This window comes from Engystomops pustulosus, chromosome 2 (assembly GCF_040894005.1).
Source record: "Engystomops pustulosus chromosome 2, aEngPut4.maternal, whole genome shotgun sequence".
NCBI lineage: Eukaryota > Metazoa > Chordata > Amphibia > Anura > Leptodactylidae > Engystomops > Engystomops pustulosus.
Window position 1 is genome coordinate 40,533,650 of NC_092412.1, and position 18,975 is coordinate 40,552,624.

At 36.1% G+C, this 18,975-nt stretch overlaps 1 protein-coding gene across 1 annotated transcript; it reads right to left on the minus strand.

The window, feature by feature from the left end:
* Positions 1-316: 316 nt before the first annotated feature.
* Positions 317-12,588, minus strand: CDX2 (caudal type homeobox 2). The gene is made up of 3 exons (XM_072132981.1): positions 12,088-12,588; positions 6,468-6,616; positions 317-1,871 (listed from the first exon to the last, which is right to left on the minus strand). Exons 1-3 carry the CDS (start codon positions 12,503-12,505, stop codon positions 1,704-1,706), a joined length of 735 nt encoding a protein of 244 aa, XP_071989082.1. The 5' UTR covers positions 12,506-12,588; the 3' UTR covers positions 317-1,703.
* Positions 12,589-18,975: the final 6,387 nt, after the last annotated feature.

The window sequence follows — 18,975 nt, forward strand, 5'->3', positions numbered from 1 at the left end:
ATCAATGAAATGCTTTTTTTTTTTTTAAACAGAAAAATGCTTTATTACATCATCTTCACCGAAATAGGTTCAAATAATTTAAAATACAAAAAGTTGTAAAATTATATTCAGGACAACAATTAGCAGGGACATTGTACAAAACACACAGTAAAAGGTGTCATCCCCAGGACCTAGCAGGAAATTTGCAACTTTTATGTGTCCTGGGATCTAAAACTATACTAAAGGGATATTAACGTTGTGTAAACTTTGTGCTTGTAGCATTATATTCCAGTTTGTGATTGGAAAGCCAATTGTATGTGTTAATATAAATATTAACCCTGTGGATTGTAGAGCATTAGAAATACATTACTGCTTCTCCTAACAATAGCTCCACATGTGGCCACAGGTTGTGTATGGTACTGCAGGCAATAACATTAAAATTATGGATCCCGTAAATGTTGTGCTATGTAAGAGGAATGTATCTAGTAGAATTGGCATAGCCTAAGGTGCCTGAGTGTATGTGCCTACTGGCTCCAGCAAGTTTTAGGACCTTAAAACCTAGAAACAAATATTAATTAACTGGAATATAGTTTTCTGAATTTTCTCCATCAACCTGGCAGAGATAGTTCCATAGAAATCCTGCAGAAGATAGTAACTGAAGTGGGTGCCAAGGGTTAGCCTTAGAGGGCCTATAAGGTATCTCTTCCCAATTTTGAGCAACCAGTACTTTAAAAAGTACTTTATATTTGGAGGTTCTGCTACTGATTTTCTACAGAGTGGCTCCTCTGGGGCGGTGCTCAGAAAATGGGTGGGGCTTAACAATGTTTTTTGTGTTCCTGCAGAGGAGGGAGGAGCCTGAGGAAAAGGAGGTGGGATTTTTCCATTTCAAAATAAGATATAAATATATATTTTCTGCGTTTAGTGTTCCTTTAAAGAAAAATCTACCATCAAAATCCATCATGATAAACCAGGGACACTCATAGACCCAAACACTGTGACTGTGGTGATCCTATTATATATGTTATCCATGGCCTCCTTCCTTCCAATATCAACTTTTAAAATTATGCTAATGAACCATGGACTCTGGGGCAAGTTGAGTCCCTTATGCTTCATTTTGATAGTAGATTTCCTTTAAAAGTGACTTGTCATGTTGAATTTTCACTCACTACTCTGTTCATCATAAGATTCACGCCGTATAAAAAAAATTCCATATAGCTACAGATCCCTCATCCCAGGCTTGAAAGCATTTTACTTCCCCCCACACACACAGTGCTTGTATTATGGGATGTAAATAATCAGTTTTCACATTTTCTCCACATATTGAGGACAACCTGAGCGATTCTGCTTATCAAGCATTTTCCATCCATGTAATTCCATAAGTAAACAAACGTCCCTGAGAAGAGTCTTTTTTTTTTAATTATTTTTTTTTTTACACAATATATTAAAATTAACCTTAGAATTTCAAGTCCATTGTCCCAAACCTTCATAGTCTTAGAAGAATGATTCCTAAAAGGAGGAGGAGATCCTGGGTTTTCTGGACATGCCCATAATGCTTCTTTGGTCTACCCATAAGGGTACTTTGGACATCCATACAGTGCTCCATAAGACTCCTATGAGGGCGCCCTGTAAACAGAGTCTTTCCACTCCAGCCCCCACCTATAGGCTCTCAGTCCTGGGGGTGAGGTGGCTTTGGCTTCATAGTCAGAAATTAATAAGTGTCAGTTTCACTGAGCGACAGGGTTTGCCATTGTGCCCGACAAGGGCATCAGGTGACCCAAAGAGGGAGCTGGGCTGAGAGGGTCTTGATCATTCTGCCCATTCTGAGTTTGCTGAATCCTTTTCTTGTTAATTTTTCTTTCTTTGGCTCTTCTGTTCTGAAACCAGATCTTTACCTGCAAGGAAGAGACAATTTATGTTAAACGTTTTTTATAACATTGTATATGTTTAATTCTTTTCTACTATCTACATTCCATGTTAACCATCCAGTACATTTTTCTATATTTAGTATAGGAGTAAATCAGAGCACCCTGTCCTTATTTTGGCTTACAAATACTGATGCAAAATACTGACCAAACTACCGCCACATAAATCCCTTTTTTGAAATGCCATCATACATATACGTTCTCCAAAATACCACAATACATGTACATTCTCCAAAATACCTATATATATATATATTCTCCTAAATACCGCCATAAATATACATCCTCCAAAATACCACAATACATATATGTTCTCCTAAATACCTTCATATATATATATATATATATATATATATATATATATATATATATATATTCTCCTTAATACCGCCATAAATATACATTCTCCAAAATACCCCAATACATATGTATTATCGAAAATAATCCAATATATACACACTCTCCAAAATACCCCCCTACATATATGTTCTCCAAAATACCACCATACATATATGTTCTCCTAAATACCCCCATACATATACGTTCTTCTAAATACCCCCATACATATACGTTCTTCTAAATACCCCCATACATATATGTTCTTCTAAATACCCCCATACATATACATTTTCCAACATACTCACATACGTACATGTTCTCCAAAATACTCCCATACATGCATGTTCTCCTTAATACCTTCATACATATATGTTATCCTAAATACCCCCATACAGATGCGTTCTCTCAAATACTCCCATACATATACGTTCTCCAAAATCAGTGGCGTAACTAAGTGGGGCTTGACCCCATAACAGACTGCATAGGTCACCCATCCCCCTTTGAAAATATACATGTTTATACAATCATACACATTTGCATACAAACACATTTCTACTGTTACACATACATAAATTTATATATTCATGCTATATACAGCATAATATGTATATAATAATGTATTTCTTACATTCTTCAGTGTAGCAGGTCGTGTGGCTGGGCCCCCTGACACTACAGGGCCCCATAGTGGCTGCCACCACTGTAGTTACCCTCTGTCCAAAACACCTCTATACAAATATGTTCTCCAAAATATCACCATATGTATAGTATATGTTCTCCTAAATTCCTCCATCTATATATGTTATTCAAAATACCCCTAATACTGATATGTTATTTTAAATATCGCTATATATATCTCTACCTCCAATACTAAAAGTTCTCCAATATACCACTATATGGATATGGTCTTCAATACATTGTCATCTGTCACCATGATTTACCTTCCCAAACTAACTGCCCACAAGTGCCCCCCATGTGTTTATTTGTATTGTCCAGCAGCTCTTTCCTTACTTTTAAAAAGAAAAAAAAATTAATGTAATTTATTCTAAAAATGCTCCCATTCTGATAAATTTTTTATTTTCAAATATTTCTATACTCAATTTTATACATAATATTTATATACTACACAATTAGTTTTTACCGTTCTTTATATAGGGCCATCGTATTGTGCAGATCATAAATGTTGAAGTTATAATTTTTCCGATTTGGATGGAGAAATTTTGTTACTTACTAGAAAAGGGCAGTCCCAAAAAAATAATAAAGAATTTTTCCATCAGTTCTATCTATTATTTTAGAGTCATAATAATAATTCATTTTTTTTATATAGCGCCATCATATTTTGCAAGTCGCTGTACAGATCATAGGGGCCTGATTGTATCTAATCATTTCTATTGTTTATATTTCAACTACGGTATTTATTTTTATTTTTAATTTGCTAATAGTTTAAACTTGAAAAAAAATGCACAGAAAAACATTAAAGGATATTTTCCACTGTGATGTGGAAGCAGTATGTTATTAGCACAATAAGTCACTTGTTATTTATTGACACAGACATGGCTGCAATACTGACCTAAGTATCATTAATATACACCAACCCCAAAAATGAAGTACATGTAGGACAGGCTAGACCTGCTGTACAGCCCCCCACCCCTCCTCACTCAGGAGTAGCCTGTAGGATGTATAGGGAGGACATGCAAATCTTCACTGGAAATCTCAACATTTACTGTGATACAGATTTTTAATGCTATTTTCAATTTGCACTGACATCTGCAATAGGAATCTGCAAATGTAATTCTACGGATAAAAAATGCAACGAAATCTGCATGTTTCTAAAACTTTTTTGTAGCATGTTTGGATGCACCATAATTTCCCACTACCGTTCCTTACCATCCCGTTGACATCAATGTAATTTTTATCTGAAAAAAGTGGAGTGTCAGGAGCCACTCGCCTCTTCATTGAATAACATAGAAGGTTTTATGGATACTTTCTCCTTTCTTGGTCTAGAACAGGTTAACAGACTAGATAGAGGTGGGGACTTGTTGGAGAAACTCCGCAAATGTGAGGCATTTTGGATATTTACCCTTAATTCCCGCACCCCAAATGGTATGAATTTTAAAGATAACTTGATTTCTATATATTAATTATGTTACAATTTTGTCTCTTATACAATACTGTATGTTAAAAGTGTAATATAGATGTTTTTCTATGCATGGATATGAGAGGATATGACACTGTACTTGCATGTTCTATGATTGGCTTATCTGTATTTTAAATATCTCGTGTCTAGAACTAAGGGGGGACACCCTCCAAACGCGTTTGCGATTTTTGTCTTGCCATGATGTGTTCAACTATGTCTCAATAAAGGAATTCATTTTTAGGAAGTGAAATGTAATTTTTATGTTTTCTGTTATGGCAGGTATCCATTATCCATGCCTTTTTTCAAAACGGAGGAAAAGTACTGCAGCCACCGTCATTTTGTTCTGCAAAAAAAAGTACGGATAACGGAAACCTGCCTAAACGGAACATGACAGATGACATGAAGTTTACATTCATGTCTGCAGGATCTTTCATTGAAACTTTAAAGCTGTGTTCTTTCCTTTTTTTACAGAGGTAAGGAATGGAGGTTTGAATGAAATTTGCCTTAGTCTGCATATTCTCAACAACTATATCTATCATCATCTATTCCAGATTAATCTATCACATATTTATGCTTCTATCTCATATCTGTGTATCTGTCTAACCATTTATCTCATATCTATGTGTATAGCTTTCTATTATCTACCTATTCTATGTCATAATCTATTCTATATTAATCTAGCTCATATCTATCTTTCTATCCCATACCTGTGTACCTGTCTATGACATTATCTCATATCTATGTATATAGCTTTCTAATATCTACGAATATATCTATCATCATCTATATATTCTATGCATCTGTCTATAAAACCAAAGAACAGCAGTGCACTAATAGTTCAATAGAAAAATATGTGGGTGCTTTATTCAAAGGCAATGTTTCGGTTTCTATTCAGGAACCTTTGTCAAGCCTATGTATCTGCCTATCCTTTTGGCACATATCTATGTATATAGCTTTCTAATATCTATCTATCCATCTACCTCCATATAGATTGTGAGCTCTCATGGGCAGGGTTCACCTTCCACTTATTCCAGGTCTCTGTAGTTCTGTATTTGCATTTGTTCTTGTCTTAATGTAACGAGAATCCCTTATCACTTGTACAGCACCATGGAATTAATGCTGCTCTACAAATAAATACAACTGAACTCATCAGACAATACCCCCCCCCCACCACCACCACCTAATATCTGCTTTTCACAGGACCTTCAGCTTCACTCTACCACCATCCTCTCTTCTCACAACCACATCCAGGACTTCTCCAGTGCATCTCCCATACTCCGGCACTCTCTACCAAAATGTGTCAGACTGTCCCCCACTTTCCAAAACTTCAAACCTAACATGAAAACCCACCCATTCAGCACATTAACTGCTCTGCTCCCTCACCTCATGTCTCTATCTCCCCCCATATAGAATGTGAGCCTCCACAGGCAGGGTCCTCCTGCCACTTGTCTCCTGATCTCTGTAATTTAGTATTTTGTACTTGCACCTGTTTTTGTCTTAATATAATGTATGTGACCCCCAAAGAATTAATGGTGCTCTATAAATAATAATACTAATAATAGTAATAATAATAATAATACATCTACCTATCTCATATCTACCTGTTTTTCTATCTTCTAACTATCCATCTATTTCATTTATATCTCCTATCTATCTGTCTGGTAGTTTGTCTGTCTATCTATCTATCTATCTATCTATCTATCTATCTCACATATCTATTATCTATCTATCTATCTCTAGTCTACTTATCTGTCTATTATCTATCCAATATCTATGTATCCATTTACCTAATAAATATCTCCCATATATCTGTATGTCCCATGTCTCTATGACTTCTACATCTATCTCCCTCTCTCAATATATAATGTCATCTATGTGTATATTGCACACCCTGCTTGGTAAGTTATTCTGCAGTACAACTGTGCCCCCCTCCCTTAGTAATGGCCAGTGTTGTGCTATGTGGGTTTAGCAGCTCAATATGATTGATGCATATGTGATGTCCTCTCTCCCTGGCTCATTTATAACCAGCCCATGTCTCTGGCTTATTATCAGGGGCTATTACTGGCACATTAATCCTGCTCATGGTCACATACCTGCCGCTCAGAGAGACCCAGGCTGACAGCCAGCTCTGCCTTCCGCCTGATGGTGATGTATCTGCTGTAGTGGAACTCCTTCTCCAGCTCCAGCCTCTGGTGGTCAGTGTACACCACCCGGTACTTGTCCTTAGTCCTGGTCTTACCCCCTGTAGGAAAAGAGAAATGTATTATAAAAAGTCACTGTAAAGGAGAAAAGAGGGGAGAGAGAGCAATATATAATTTATTGCCTCACTATATACCATACATTTTGTTAATATTTATCAATTATCAATTGCATATTGGTACCTCGATGAAAGAATTGTTATATATATATATATATATATATATATATATATATATATATACTAATCCTGAAAGTGTATATATCTCCAATGAATCTTGGTGATATATTCTTCATAAATGTAAAAATGTAAATAATGTGTAATGTCAAGAATTGTTTTTTTTTTTTTAAGTATATATGTATATAGATATATATTGATAGAAAAAAATAGCAGGACAGACCTAAAGTCCACGAAATATAAAGAAAAAAGAAAAAATTGCTGGCAGTACTGCAAGGAAATGTGAATTAAAAAAAAAATGTGAGTTTTAATCCATCAAGTTCGAAATGAGATACTAAATAAACTAAATTTGATAAACAAACTGGATGTTTGGATGCGTCCCTGCTTGGATGTTTTGGGTTTGGTTCTGATGTTTAATGCAGTTTATGAAGCCAAGCGCCTTGCATTATGAACGGAAAAAAAACATCATCGACTGATACAAAGCTTTGCTTTTAAATACCGCATCACAAAACCTGATCCAAACATGGTGCAGATAGAATAGATAATGTTTGGAAATAGTAAAAGATCATTGTACATATGCTCTAATGAAAACATTTAATGCAGGACTACAAAAAGCAATACTTGTAAAAATGTAAATATAGTTTTCTTCGCTGAAAAAAAATAAGTGTTTCATTCAGATTTTGATTGTAATATTTTACTGTAGCAGTGATGCGCTACTACATATTATATACAATATTGTGTAGAGTAGTCGTAGTCGTGGTTGCAGAAGAAATAATGGTATAATATGAATATTACATTTTATTATATTTATATTATAGAAGGGATATTCTACCTTTTATTCGATACTATATTTTATAGTCGTAGTAGTAGAATTAATCCCATAATAGTAGTTTTACATTTTCCTATATTCAGGTTCTAATTCTAAATATTATACTGTAGCAGTGATAGTCTTCGGTATATATTTTATATAGTGGTTGTGAACGTAGGTATATTAGAAAAAAATGTAGACTGGTAATAGTATATTTATTATATTCAGATACTTATTGTAAGTATTTCACCGTGGAAGTGATATTCTGCTGTATATTCGATGGTTTATTGTATATTATATGTATATTGTAGTTTTCTGTTCTCAGTACATCCATATATTCTATATGGCTTCTATGTCCTTCTTGTCCTCATCTTCTCATTAATCCTTGCTCCTCTGTAGATTTTAAGGCCTCTCCATATAATGGCTCCCATATTACAACTAATCACGGTTAATATGATGGCTGCTGTAAAACGCACAATTACCGCGCAGTAAACCTCTCATTCCAGTGTGCTGAGGGCTTGATAAATGGGTTTTACTGAGTCCAGATCCTCCATCTCGTCCACATAATGGACTTTACATAGGTCTCAGTAATACTTGATCACCTGGTTATTCACTTTTACATGACAAGGATATACAGATTTATTGTATTATTTATTGCATATTATATTATATTATACACGTGAATGTGCATAATGTATATTGTATGTAATATGTTTACATCTGGATAATACTAATAATCAATTTAATCTGCTGCACATTTTATTAATTTTAAAAAAATGTATATTTATATCACGCGGAGAACTTCAATTCCCATTAGATCATATGGATCCACTTGTAGTTTATTAACTGTATCTGGAACCTTATATGTCCTCATACCACTTATTTCTCTGCTTTGTGGAACTATCAGTCCCGGCTATGTCACCATTTTGCTAGAATTTTACCTTTTATCGTTTTCTTTAGGCCACTGAAATCTAATTACATTAAGATTTTTTTTTAATTATTATTTATTACTGTTGGATAGAAAATATATTTATATATTATTTCCAGTGTCTTTGTATCTTCACAATCATATAAACCAAGATTTTATAGAATTTTGTAAATAGGGCTACAAAACCCAGCTTGCTCCGGTAGATGTATTTTGTTGGGAAGGTAACAGTGTTAAATATCATTTGTAGGACTACAAAGTCCAGCACGTTCGTTTGTTTTATGTTGTTACAATGGTTACATCCCATTTGAAAGGCTTGTGCGCATGTTGGGAGTGATAGTTCAGAATGTCTGTCTCTACACTATGTATTTACATCACCACTCATAAGGCTGGGAATTTCTGCAAATTGCTAGAATTATTCAAAATTTTTATTCATTTCTGCAAAAATGGAAAGTCTCCTGGCTGCAGGATAAAAGCTCAGGCCGACATTTGTTCTCAATGGATAATTCACACACAATGTATAAGCTATAAAGGTCTGTGTGTGTGATAAGATCTTATGTAGTGCATTGTCTGAGGCTGTGTCATCCATTCATTAGCACTGCCCAGTCCCCTCTGATCCTGCTTGTATCTACACAGGGGGTCTTTGTAGTGCTTTGTCCAAATCTACCTGATCACAGATAGCCTGGTGGCTATTAAACACCTACTACTAGATCAGATAGAGCTGATAGTAGTAGATCCTGATAACAGGAGCACATAGCTGACATGTCTGCTTATAGACCATACGATATATAGCTACTATGCATATGGATATAGACATGGTATACATCAATTTAATGAAATGAACAAATGTCCCAGTATATGCTTGGAAATGGGGTCTGTGTAGGGCATTTGCATTGTGGGAAGAGAATCCCAGTGTAATCCCAGTGCTACAAATCTCTATTTACTGCTATGTGTCCTGTCCTTTCCGGTGACAAGAATGGACAATGTTCCTGCAAGGTGGATATCAAAGCTATGCACCCATGACAGATGGGAGAGTGCAGAATAGCACCCTGTCCCTGCATGTCTGCTATCAGTCTGCAGCTCAAAGGGGGTATTTACATGACAAGGGACAGGGCGCCTGACTTTGTCGCCTCTATAGGGGAGGACATCAGAAAAGAAAACTTTACACTGACCCTTCAACTTTCCCCATATCCCCCCCTACATTACTTCCACACCCTGAGCATCAAAGATGGTGGAGCCTAAGGGGGAATTATTGCTTTATGCCCATATAAATTATATAAACATATTATGCCTATAGATTGTAATACACGTAGATGCATATAATGCCTATAGATTGTAATACACGTATATGCATATAATGCCTTTAGATTGTAATACACGTATATGCATATAATGCTTATGAAATGTAATACATTCCTTTCCATATTATGTCAAAATAATATATTACATTCATATACATATCATGTATTTATGTCTAAAGAATCTACAACATTCATATTAATATAATATCTTTATAAATGTATCCTTAATATCTCTATCTATTCAATGCACATGGCCATTTCATATACATATAATATCCATAGACTATAATGTATTCACCTCCATATGTTTCACTAGACTTAAATGCATTCATATCTATATTATATCTATAGTCTATAGAATATATTGTACTCATATCTATTCCCTATATTCCATATTTATAGACTTTAAGTACTCATTTCCATATAATGGATTCATATTCATGCCCATATAATGTCTTTATACAATAAGTCATTCAAATTCATATTTCTGTTCGTATACGTGTTCAATATACGTATATAGTGTGTGTTTATAGATTATAACGCATTTATTTCCTAACCATATCACGTCTATACTGTACCCATATCTATATCGTTTATATAAGTTTTATAGACTTCAAGCTTTCATGTTCATATAATGGATACATCCTATGTTTCAGTTATAGCCTTTCAGATCCATAAACTATAATAGAGTGTAGTATATGTCTAAAGCCTATACTGCACTCATATTTATTAGGTCCATAGACCTTAATACATTAATATCCTTATAATGTCCATAGATTACAGTGGATTCATTTCCCCCCCAAAATCCATGAACTTCAATGTCTTCATACCCATATAGCCTAAATAATACATTGCAGTCAGATATATACAACTTAAGTAATATTCATAGATTTTAAGAATGCATATCCTCATTATATATATATTATATATAGACTTTAATACATTCCGATCCATATACAGTCTATAGAATACATTCATATCCATTCACTCTCTAAGTATTTGAAGCCTTTCCTTAACTTCATTTATTCCATGTACTTTTTTGTTAACGTCCATATAAAACTTGTACATTTTATCTATATTATGTATACATGTCCATAGACTTTAATATTTATCCTAATTTCCGTAGACTTTATAACTTTCATATCCATATATGAGTAATATTTAATATACACTCTAATGTCTAATGTCCACACACACTATTCATTAACTCTGTCATTACCATATACTTGTTAATGCCAGGTCACCATAGCGATGTTTACAGTATTCCCTTTATTATATCCTCTTGCTTCCTTTAGTTTTACAATCATTGCCCTTATCTCCAGTATAAGATATCTGGATTTATACAGAATACAATGTAATTATTGATGTCATAGGTTGTAGAAGATAAGTTCACATATGCCCCATGTCATTGCATCTACATCAGAATGATGGACTTTACCCTTTACATGCGAAGGGCATCACATTCATTGCCCATTTCCCAATAAATCAATCAATCCTCATTGTGCAAGGAGAGGAAATCCCTATATATAGCTGCTGACCCCTTGTATGAACTGCTAGATATTGGCTCATAGATATAAGCAATGGAAATGACTGGGCCCAAGATTCATGGGAGAATAAATAGTAAGAAAGATCAGTAAGTGATTTATAATATATTCTGCTCCCAGTTGCCTCAGATGTGACTTTTCCACTATATAAATATGTATAAACCCCATATAGGTCCATGAAATGTCTTCTGTTGTCACCCTGCAAAAAGAGGTTTCTAGTACATGGACAAAAAAATAAAAGTTGACAACTTTCTATAACCATGTCGATGTCAATATTCACATAGGTTGTCACCCAGTTTATCTAGAAAGTTTAAAGAGAAATCTGTGTACCTGTGCAGTGATACATCTATGCATTTGGAGGGGTACAAAGGCAGATTTGGCAGTTAAGGACCCTTGAAGAGCTGCCATGGATGTTGAAATGTAAGTCACCCAGCTTTCCTAAGTACGGATTAAAACTAAGTAGAAACTGTACGGGCAATCAAGATAGAGAAAAAGAGAGACAGATAATAGATGAAAAGGTAGATAAAAAAATATATAGATGAGACAGGTAGATATAATAGATATAGATATGTGGTAGATAGATAATAGATGAGATAGATATATAGATATTTAATAGAGAGGTCGATGTAAAATATAGATATGTAACGGGAAGATATGATATAGATGGATATGGCATAGATACTAGAGACACATATAGTATGTGTAAATATATTTTAAACATAGATTGATTCATCTACCCATTGAATAAAATCTGTTCTTACCAGAGTTCCCCTGTGTTGCTGGTTTTCTCATCCAGTCATAATGTCTCCGGTGCCCATCTGCCCCTCCTGGTGATATTTGAGGTTGGTGCCCGGTTGGCAGAACACTAACACAAGGTGGTCCCTGTACTTGCCCAGTTGGGTAGTCAGACACCGGACTATAGCCCAGGCTGCCCCCTGGAGAAGGATTTAGAGGGGTATGTCCTGTGGAGTAGGGTGAGTGACCCCAATCTTCTCTGGTGGCTCCATAAGGTGAGATCCAGGCAGAGGATCCAGAGGAAGCAGCTGCAGTGTCCAGGCTCAGTCCATGGTAGCCCCCATAGTCAGGGTACTGGGGGGCAGTGGGGTAGTTGTGCACCCCGGGGTGGCCCCGCATGGATCCAGTGTACATGTCCTTATCCAGGAGGTAACTGACATACATGGTGGCAGGCTGGTGAGGCTGGTGCTGCACTCATGCCCTGGCCCTGCTGCACTCAGTGCTGGGGATGGGACTCCATTGGCCACCACTTACATGATTACACTGGTTACAGCCTGTATTAGTAATGGCAGGTGACGTCAGGCCAGATAGCGCCCCCCCTCCTGACACCATTTGCATGTGAAGGAGATAAGGAGAGGGCAGAGACCTGATCACAGAGAATACTCAGCTCTTTATTGTCTCAGAGCTTCCTCCTTCCAATACAAACTCATGCACTTTACCCTCCAGTCCCAGGTTCAAAGGGCTCAAGTCAATAGAAGCTAAAACCAGGGGGCAGCAGACTGTAGCCAGGACAGGGGGCACAGCCCAGGAGGTGGTGGGCTACCAGCTCTATGTACATGTGTATATAGTGTACACCTCATACTATATGTGTATCACACATAGATGCAGATCTGTACAGGAGTGACAGCTAATACTATTACACAACACACAGGAGTATATACTACTGACAGCTGTTTCTTATAATCTGTGTCAGGACTTTATATGTTAATACAATTTTTGTAAAACGAACTCTATCTATGAGATATGTATTTATCTCATATCTGTCATCTATCTATCTCATATCTATCTATCTATCTATCTATCTATCTATCTATCTATCTATCTATCTATCTATCTATCATCTATATATCTCAAGCTCTCTCAATTTTCCCATCTCGTGTTCTATCTATCTATTACTGAGCGTGTTTCATATTCAATACCTTCAATGGTCATAAAAGATACTAGAAGAGAGTTATCCTGATACTATATTGCTTGTATCTTCCCATATCCAAAAAGACAAAAATGGAAAAATAGCAGGGGAGAAACGAATAGGAGTACAAGACAAGTGACAAGTTCATATCAGAATTTGCCAGGCGAGTCTAAGCTATTTCAATATGTTTCTAAAATTCCCACTGAAAGAGACCTTACAATAATTTCAGACCCTCAAACCGTAGCGCTGGTGGATCACAATATTCCTAGTAAAATCGTATATAAAAGAAGGGATCTATCAATCAATCAATCAATCAATCAATTTATCTATCTATTCATCCATATATATATATATATATATATATATATATATATATTAGTATATATTATGCTTGCATGTGTATAAGTTATATAAATGTTTAGATATGACAGTGCACACGATCAGACTAGGTCCTGGATTATCTGATTTTCACCTGAGAGTTTAGTAGTTAATGTTTTAGAGATTGATGGAAATCTATAGGTTATGGACAGAAATAGAAATAAAAGATAGATGATGGATAAATATATAGACATCATATAGATAATATACATAGCACTACTATACCACATGTATAGTTAAATATGGGAGGGAAAGGTAGATATATCGTCCGATTACAGAGCCATAGGAGATATAGGTAGATAAAACGAAAGGAGAAAGACAGGTGGATCATAATAAATAAATAAAAAACCAAAATAAAAAGAAATTCGATAAAGATAAAGCCAGATATGGAAATATACATATATGGATGGATAGATTGGAAGGAGACGCGTTTACATTCATACACAGATAGAAATAGATAAACAATAATATAGGAAAAATCAAATTATAAATCTAAAAATATTCCAAGTTTTGAGCATGATGTATGAGCCATGATTTTTCTGTATTGCGATTGGATGTAGTATGTTTTTTTAATACTCCGTTCGGAATGTATTATACAAGAGATAGGAAGACAGAGATAGGTTATATTTCTACGCATATATAGATTTATATAGATATGATATAAATAGATAGTTAGATAGATAAGAGATATATTAATAGATTTAGGTGGATACCTACAAGTAAATGCATAAAACATATAGAATCAGCAGATGATGAGAGATGACACTTTTCTACAATCAGATTGCAGCTTTTTCTTCTATTTGTCGATTATTTCCAGGAACCTCTATGGTTTCCATGATAGAAGTCACAGAGCTGAAGTTTTCTTTAGTAATCCCTTGTACATATATCACACCATCTTGCATTCCCACATAACAATTCCTAAATTTCTATTCTTCCTACCATTATTATATATAATTTCCCAAGCCTCAGCCCTGCTGTTGTCCTCCAGGGGCCATATTACATTTATTACTAACCTCTATTACACAGCTATCACTACAGACAACTGGAGGATAGGTCCATTATATCATTCCTGTAACATTTATTGCCTTTATGGCAGCTACAACATGAACCACTTAAAACCAATAGTAATTTATGGGAGGTCACACTATACATAGACACAGATTGACATATAACAACTAGTTTAAGACAAATTAGATTTGTAAAAATAGCGGGTTGTTGATACTTGTAGTCATAATGTAGGTAATACAGGTTGCACTTCATATGTAATAGTGTAAAATGAATAATGGTGATACTACTACTACTACTACTATTACTACTACTACTACTATTACTACTACTACTACTAATTAGTGATGATATTATCAGCCATATCACTAATATTTCTATAATACCTATAATCAGGTTTATGTAAAAGTACAAAAAATAAATTAAACATAAACAATATTTTGGACAATTCTACTTATATTAACAATTTACTGACATATTTCTTTGTCTCTCTCTCTCTCTCTCTCTATGAAAGTTTATTTCCTTTATATTTTTTTTATATTTTTCCTTTCTTTCCCTGTTTTATTCTGACTTTCTTTCTATCTCTAAATCTATTTATCATTCTAACATTGATAACATTGATGGACACATAGATGACACATAGATGATGTTTTCTGTCAGATCTGTACTGGTGGAGTGATATATATTACTACAATCATTACACACTGATCTTATTGAATGATGGTGTTTTAGGATGTTACTTTGCTTTTATGATGAATGCTACAAAAAATATAAAGGTAAATTAATTAATATAAAGGTAAAACTTAAACATTTTGTGTTCTGCGCCTGCCATCATGGGAATTATTGTCCCTCTGATGTGTCCCTTCTCATATACTTAACATGTTCTTCTTAGATCAGACAGTATGTCTATTTTTCTCCATTTATGCAGAAAGGTTTATGCAATTTTTTCGAGGTTTTTCAGCGCCCCTTACCACTTTAAAAAAAATGTGCAGGCAATAGGCAGGTGTTAGGATGGGTTCACATCTCATATTTTGTATAGGCTCAGCATATTGCCTCCAATGGCCTCTTTCCTTCTAAAATTAACTATTAAAATGATGCTAATAAGTCTGATTCAAAGGCTATTACAATGTCTCCACCTTCCCCCTCATCATTTTCCTCTCCTTCTGTCTAATGTGATCTCACACAGTGGGAAGAAGAAGTGCTCCTGTGTAGAATAGCTACAACACAGAGGGGCTCTTTTAACACCCCCCAGAGCCCTTCAGGTTCATTAGCATAATACTGAAAAGTTTATTTTAGAAGGAAGGAGGCCATAGATAACAAATATAACAAGATTACCACAGTCACAGTGTCTGGATCTATGATTAAGGATTCCTGGTTTATACATGCTTCATTTTGATGGTAGATTTTCTTTAAGGCGAGGGGTGAGACTTGTCATAAACTAGGTGCAAAACACTGGGTTTGATACATGCACCTAGTATGTTAGTTCCTCTGTCTTGTTTGAATCCAGAGGCTGTACCCCTGTACATGTCTAGTCCTGTACATATTTAGGCTTAATTGTATCCCTTCTAAGCAATGCATCCTGGACAGATACACTGTAGCAAACTACCGGAAAGATGTGTCCTCATAGAGCATTGTCTAGATACAATTGTATCGACTTCTGAGCTAAGAGTAAGACTACATGCAGAATTACAGCCTCTACATGTGCGGAAGGTTCTCATTCACTGACACATACAGCGTGCTGTGCTGCTGGACCAGGATCTATAAAGCACAGTGGAATAAGATGGAGGTATAGAAATAAATATATATTATATTATAATTGTCATTATTGCTGTAAAACTACTGGTTGGCCGAGGCGCTATGTCTAGTAATGGCCTATCTGTTACCAACAATCAAGCAGCAAAATCAACTGCAATTGCAATTCCTGGCTACTGTACACCAGAAAACTGGCATACAAGCACTTCCCCCCCAATGCTAGACTATCTATTATACTGCATGAAATGTGTATACAGGCAGTTCCCGGGTTACATACAAAATAGGTTCTGTAGGTGTGTTCTTAAGTTGAATTTGTATGTAAGTCGGAACTGTATACTTTATAATTGTAGCCTCAGCCAATTTTTGTTTGGTGTCTGACAATTGGATTTTAAAAATGTTGGGTTGTCGTCAGAACCAGGATTAACAATACATTTTAATTGCAGACACCTGTGATAACTGTTATAGCTGTTTATTGTAGCCTAGGACTAATGTACAGTAACTTACCAACATCCAGAGGTCCGTCTGTAAGTGGGGTGTTCTTAAGTAGGGGACCGCCTGTTATGCATGTGTGGAGTTGAAAAACCTATTGTGCACAGTTCACCACTGCAGGATTAACCGTAAATTACAGAAACATCAGAGCTCATTGTGCTACGCTGTGTCCTTAGCTCACTTTCTCCTCTATGGATGTTATGGGAACAGTATATCACAGAACTTCATTGTAACATCTTGACATAGCTGAGATGGGAGTACACCCTGTAAAATGTAAAAGTAGAACAGTAAACACTGCCATTCAAACCTCTGTTCCTGATCTCCATGAAATAAAAGGAAAAAACGGAGGTTTAGCGCATTAATTAAAAATCCTGTTGACATCAATGTCATTTTGTTGTCATCCGTTATGGTCAGTTAGGCCAGTATCCGTTATTCATGCGTTATCCGCATACATAAAAGATACCTGCCTAAACGGAACATTACGGATAACATAAAATTTACATTGATGTCAGTGGGATTTTTAATTGATGTGTTAAACCTCCTGTCAGACTTCTGGGGTAGTGGAACCACTGGACCACCTCGGACACTGACGTAAGCCAACACCTGGAAGCGGAGTCTAAATGGTACCCTGTTTTTACCAGAGCCCGCCGCAAAGCGGTTGGACTTGCTGTGGCATGGTACCACCGGTTGCTCCACAGGCGCGACTTTGTCCGCAGTGGCGGCCAAGGCGGAGTACTAAGTCATACAACAGAATCGTAGTTGGGGACAGGCAGGAGGTCAGGACAGGCAGCACGGGATTGTAGTCAGTAACGGAACCAGGGTCACAACAGGAAATCGCTATTCAGATAAGGAGCATACGGGACAAGCTTTCTCTAGGGCACAAGGCACGGCGATCCGGCAGGGGACACAGGAAAGGGCCCGAATTTATCAGGGCAGGCGCTGGTCCTTTAAATCTTACCGAGCCGGCGCGCGCACACTTGGCGACGGGTACGTGCCCGGGGACCACAGAGACCGCCGCTGGAGCCAGGGAAGATGAGTGAGGCAGCAGACTGGCACCGAGGGCACAGGGAGGCACACGGATGCGTCTGCAACCCAGGATATGGGTCGCAGGAGCACCGGTGACATCACCGTTCTTGACTTGTTTTAATGTAGGTAAGGAACAGAGGCATAAACGGTAGTGTGAACTCAGCCTACCAAGATAACTCAAGTAAAGAGGATTTTTCCAAATTAAAGGGAGAATTCACATCTGATTCTCTGTATTTGTAAATCTCCAGTGCATAAACATAGAATCGCATGCATCCATCACTATTGACACATAACCCAGTTCACAGATTTGTAATATACTGTATGTGTGAATTCTGTGTAATAAAAATTTATGTTGATGACATTATTAGTTAATAGACACTTAGTTGCTATAATAATCTCACAAAGTGATAGACACTTTGTTGCTTTCCTCTCACGAGTTGTCGCTTTTATTGTGGGTCATAAGCAGGTAATTATGTTATAGCATGTTGTTAGCCAAGGGTAATACGTAATATAGCTATACAGGGAAAAAAACAAGCGAAAAACACTGAAAACTGAAAGTAAATATAAACACACACACACACACACACACACACACACATATATATATATATATATATATATATATATATATATAAAAATTAGATTTTTGGATTGTTTTTAAATACGTGTAGAGATGGAAGCTCATAGGTTGTAAGCTCTTGCGGTCAGGATCCTCATTCCTATTGGCCATGTTACTGCCCTATGATGTCTTATTTCGCCTGTATCCCAAGTATCTGTACAGCGCTGCGTAATATGATGGCGCTATATCAATAATGATTTATTATTGTTATTACTACGTATAAGGGGGGTGGATGCTCCATGCCATGTATGTTTATCACAATACTCTCGTGATACTTTGTATCTTTTTGCTTTGCAAATATAGTCAGGGAGTTTTCTTATTTACCCAGTAGGAAAGTAAAGATTTTACTAGTTAGCCATAAAGAGTATTAAAAAATTATTTATAAAAGTTCTGCATAGTGGCAGAACTTTTTTCGTCTAAAATGATCCATGTGTCTAAGTTATGCCACTCAAGGGG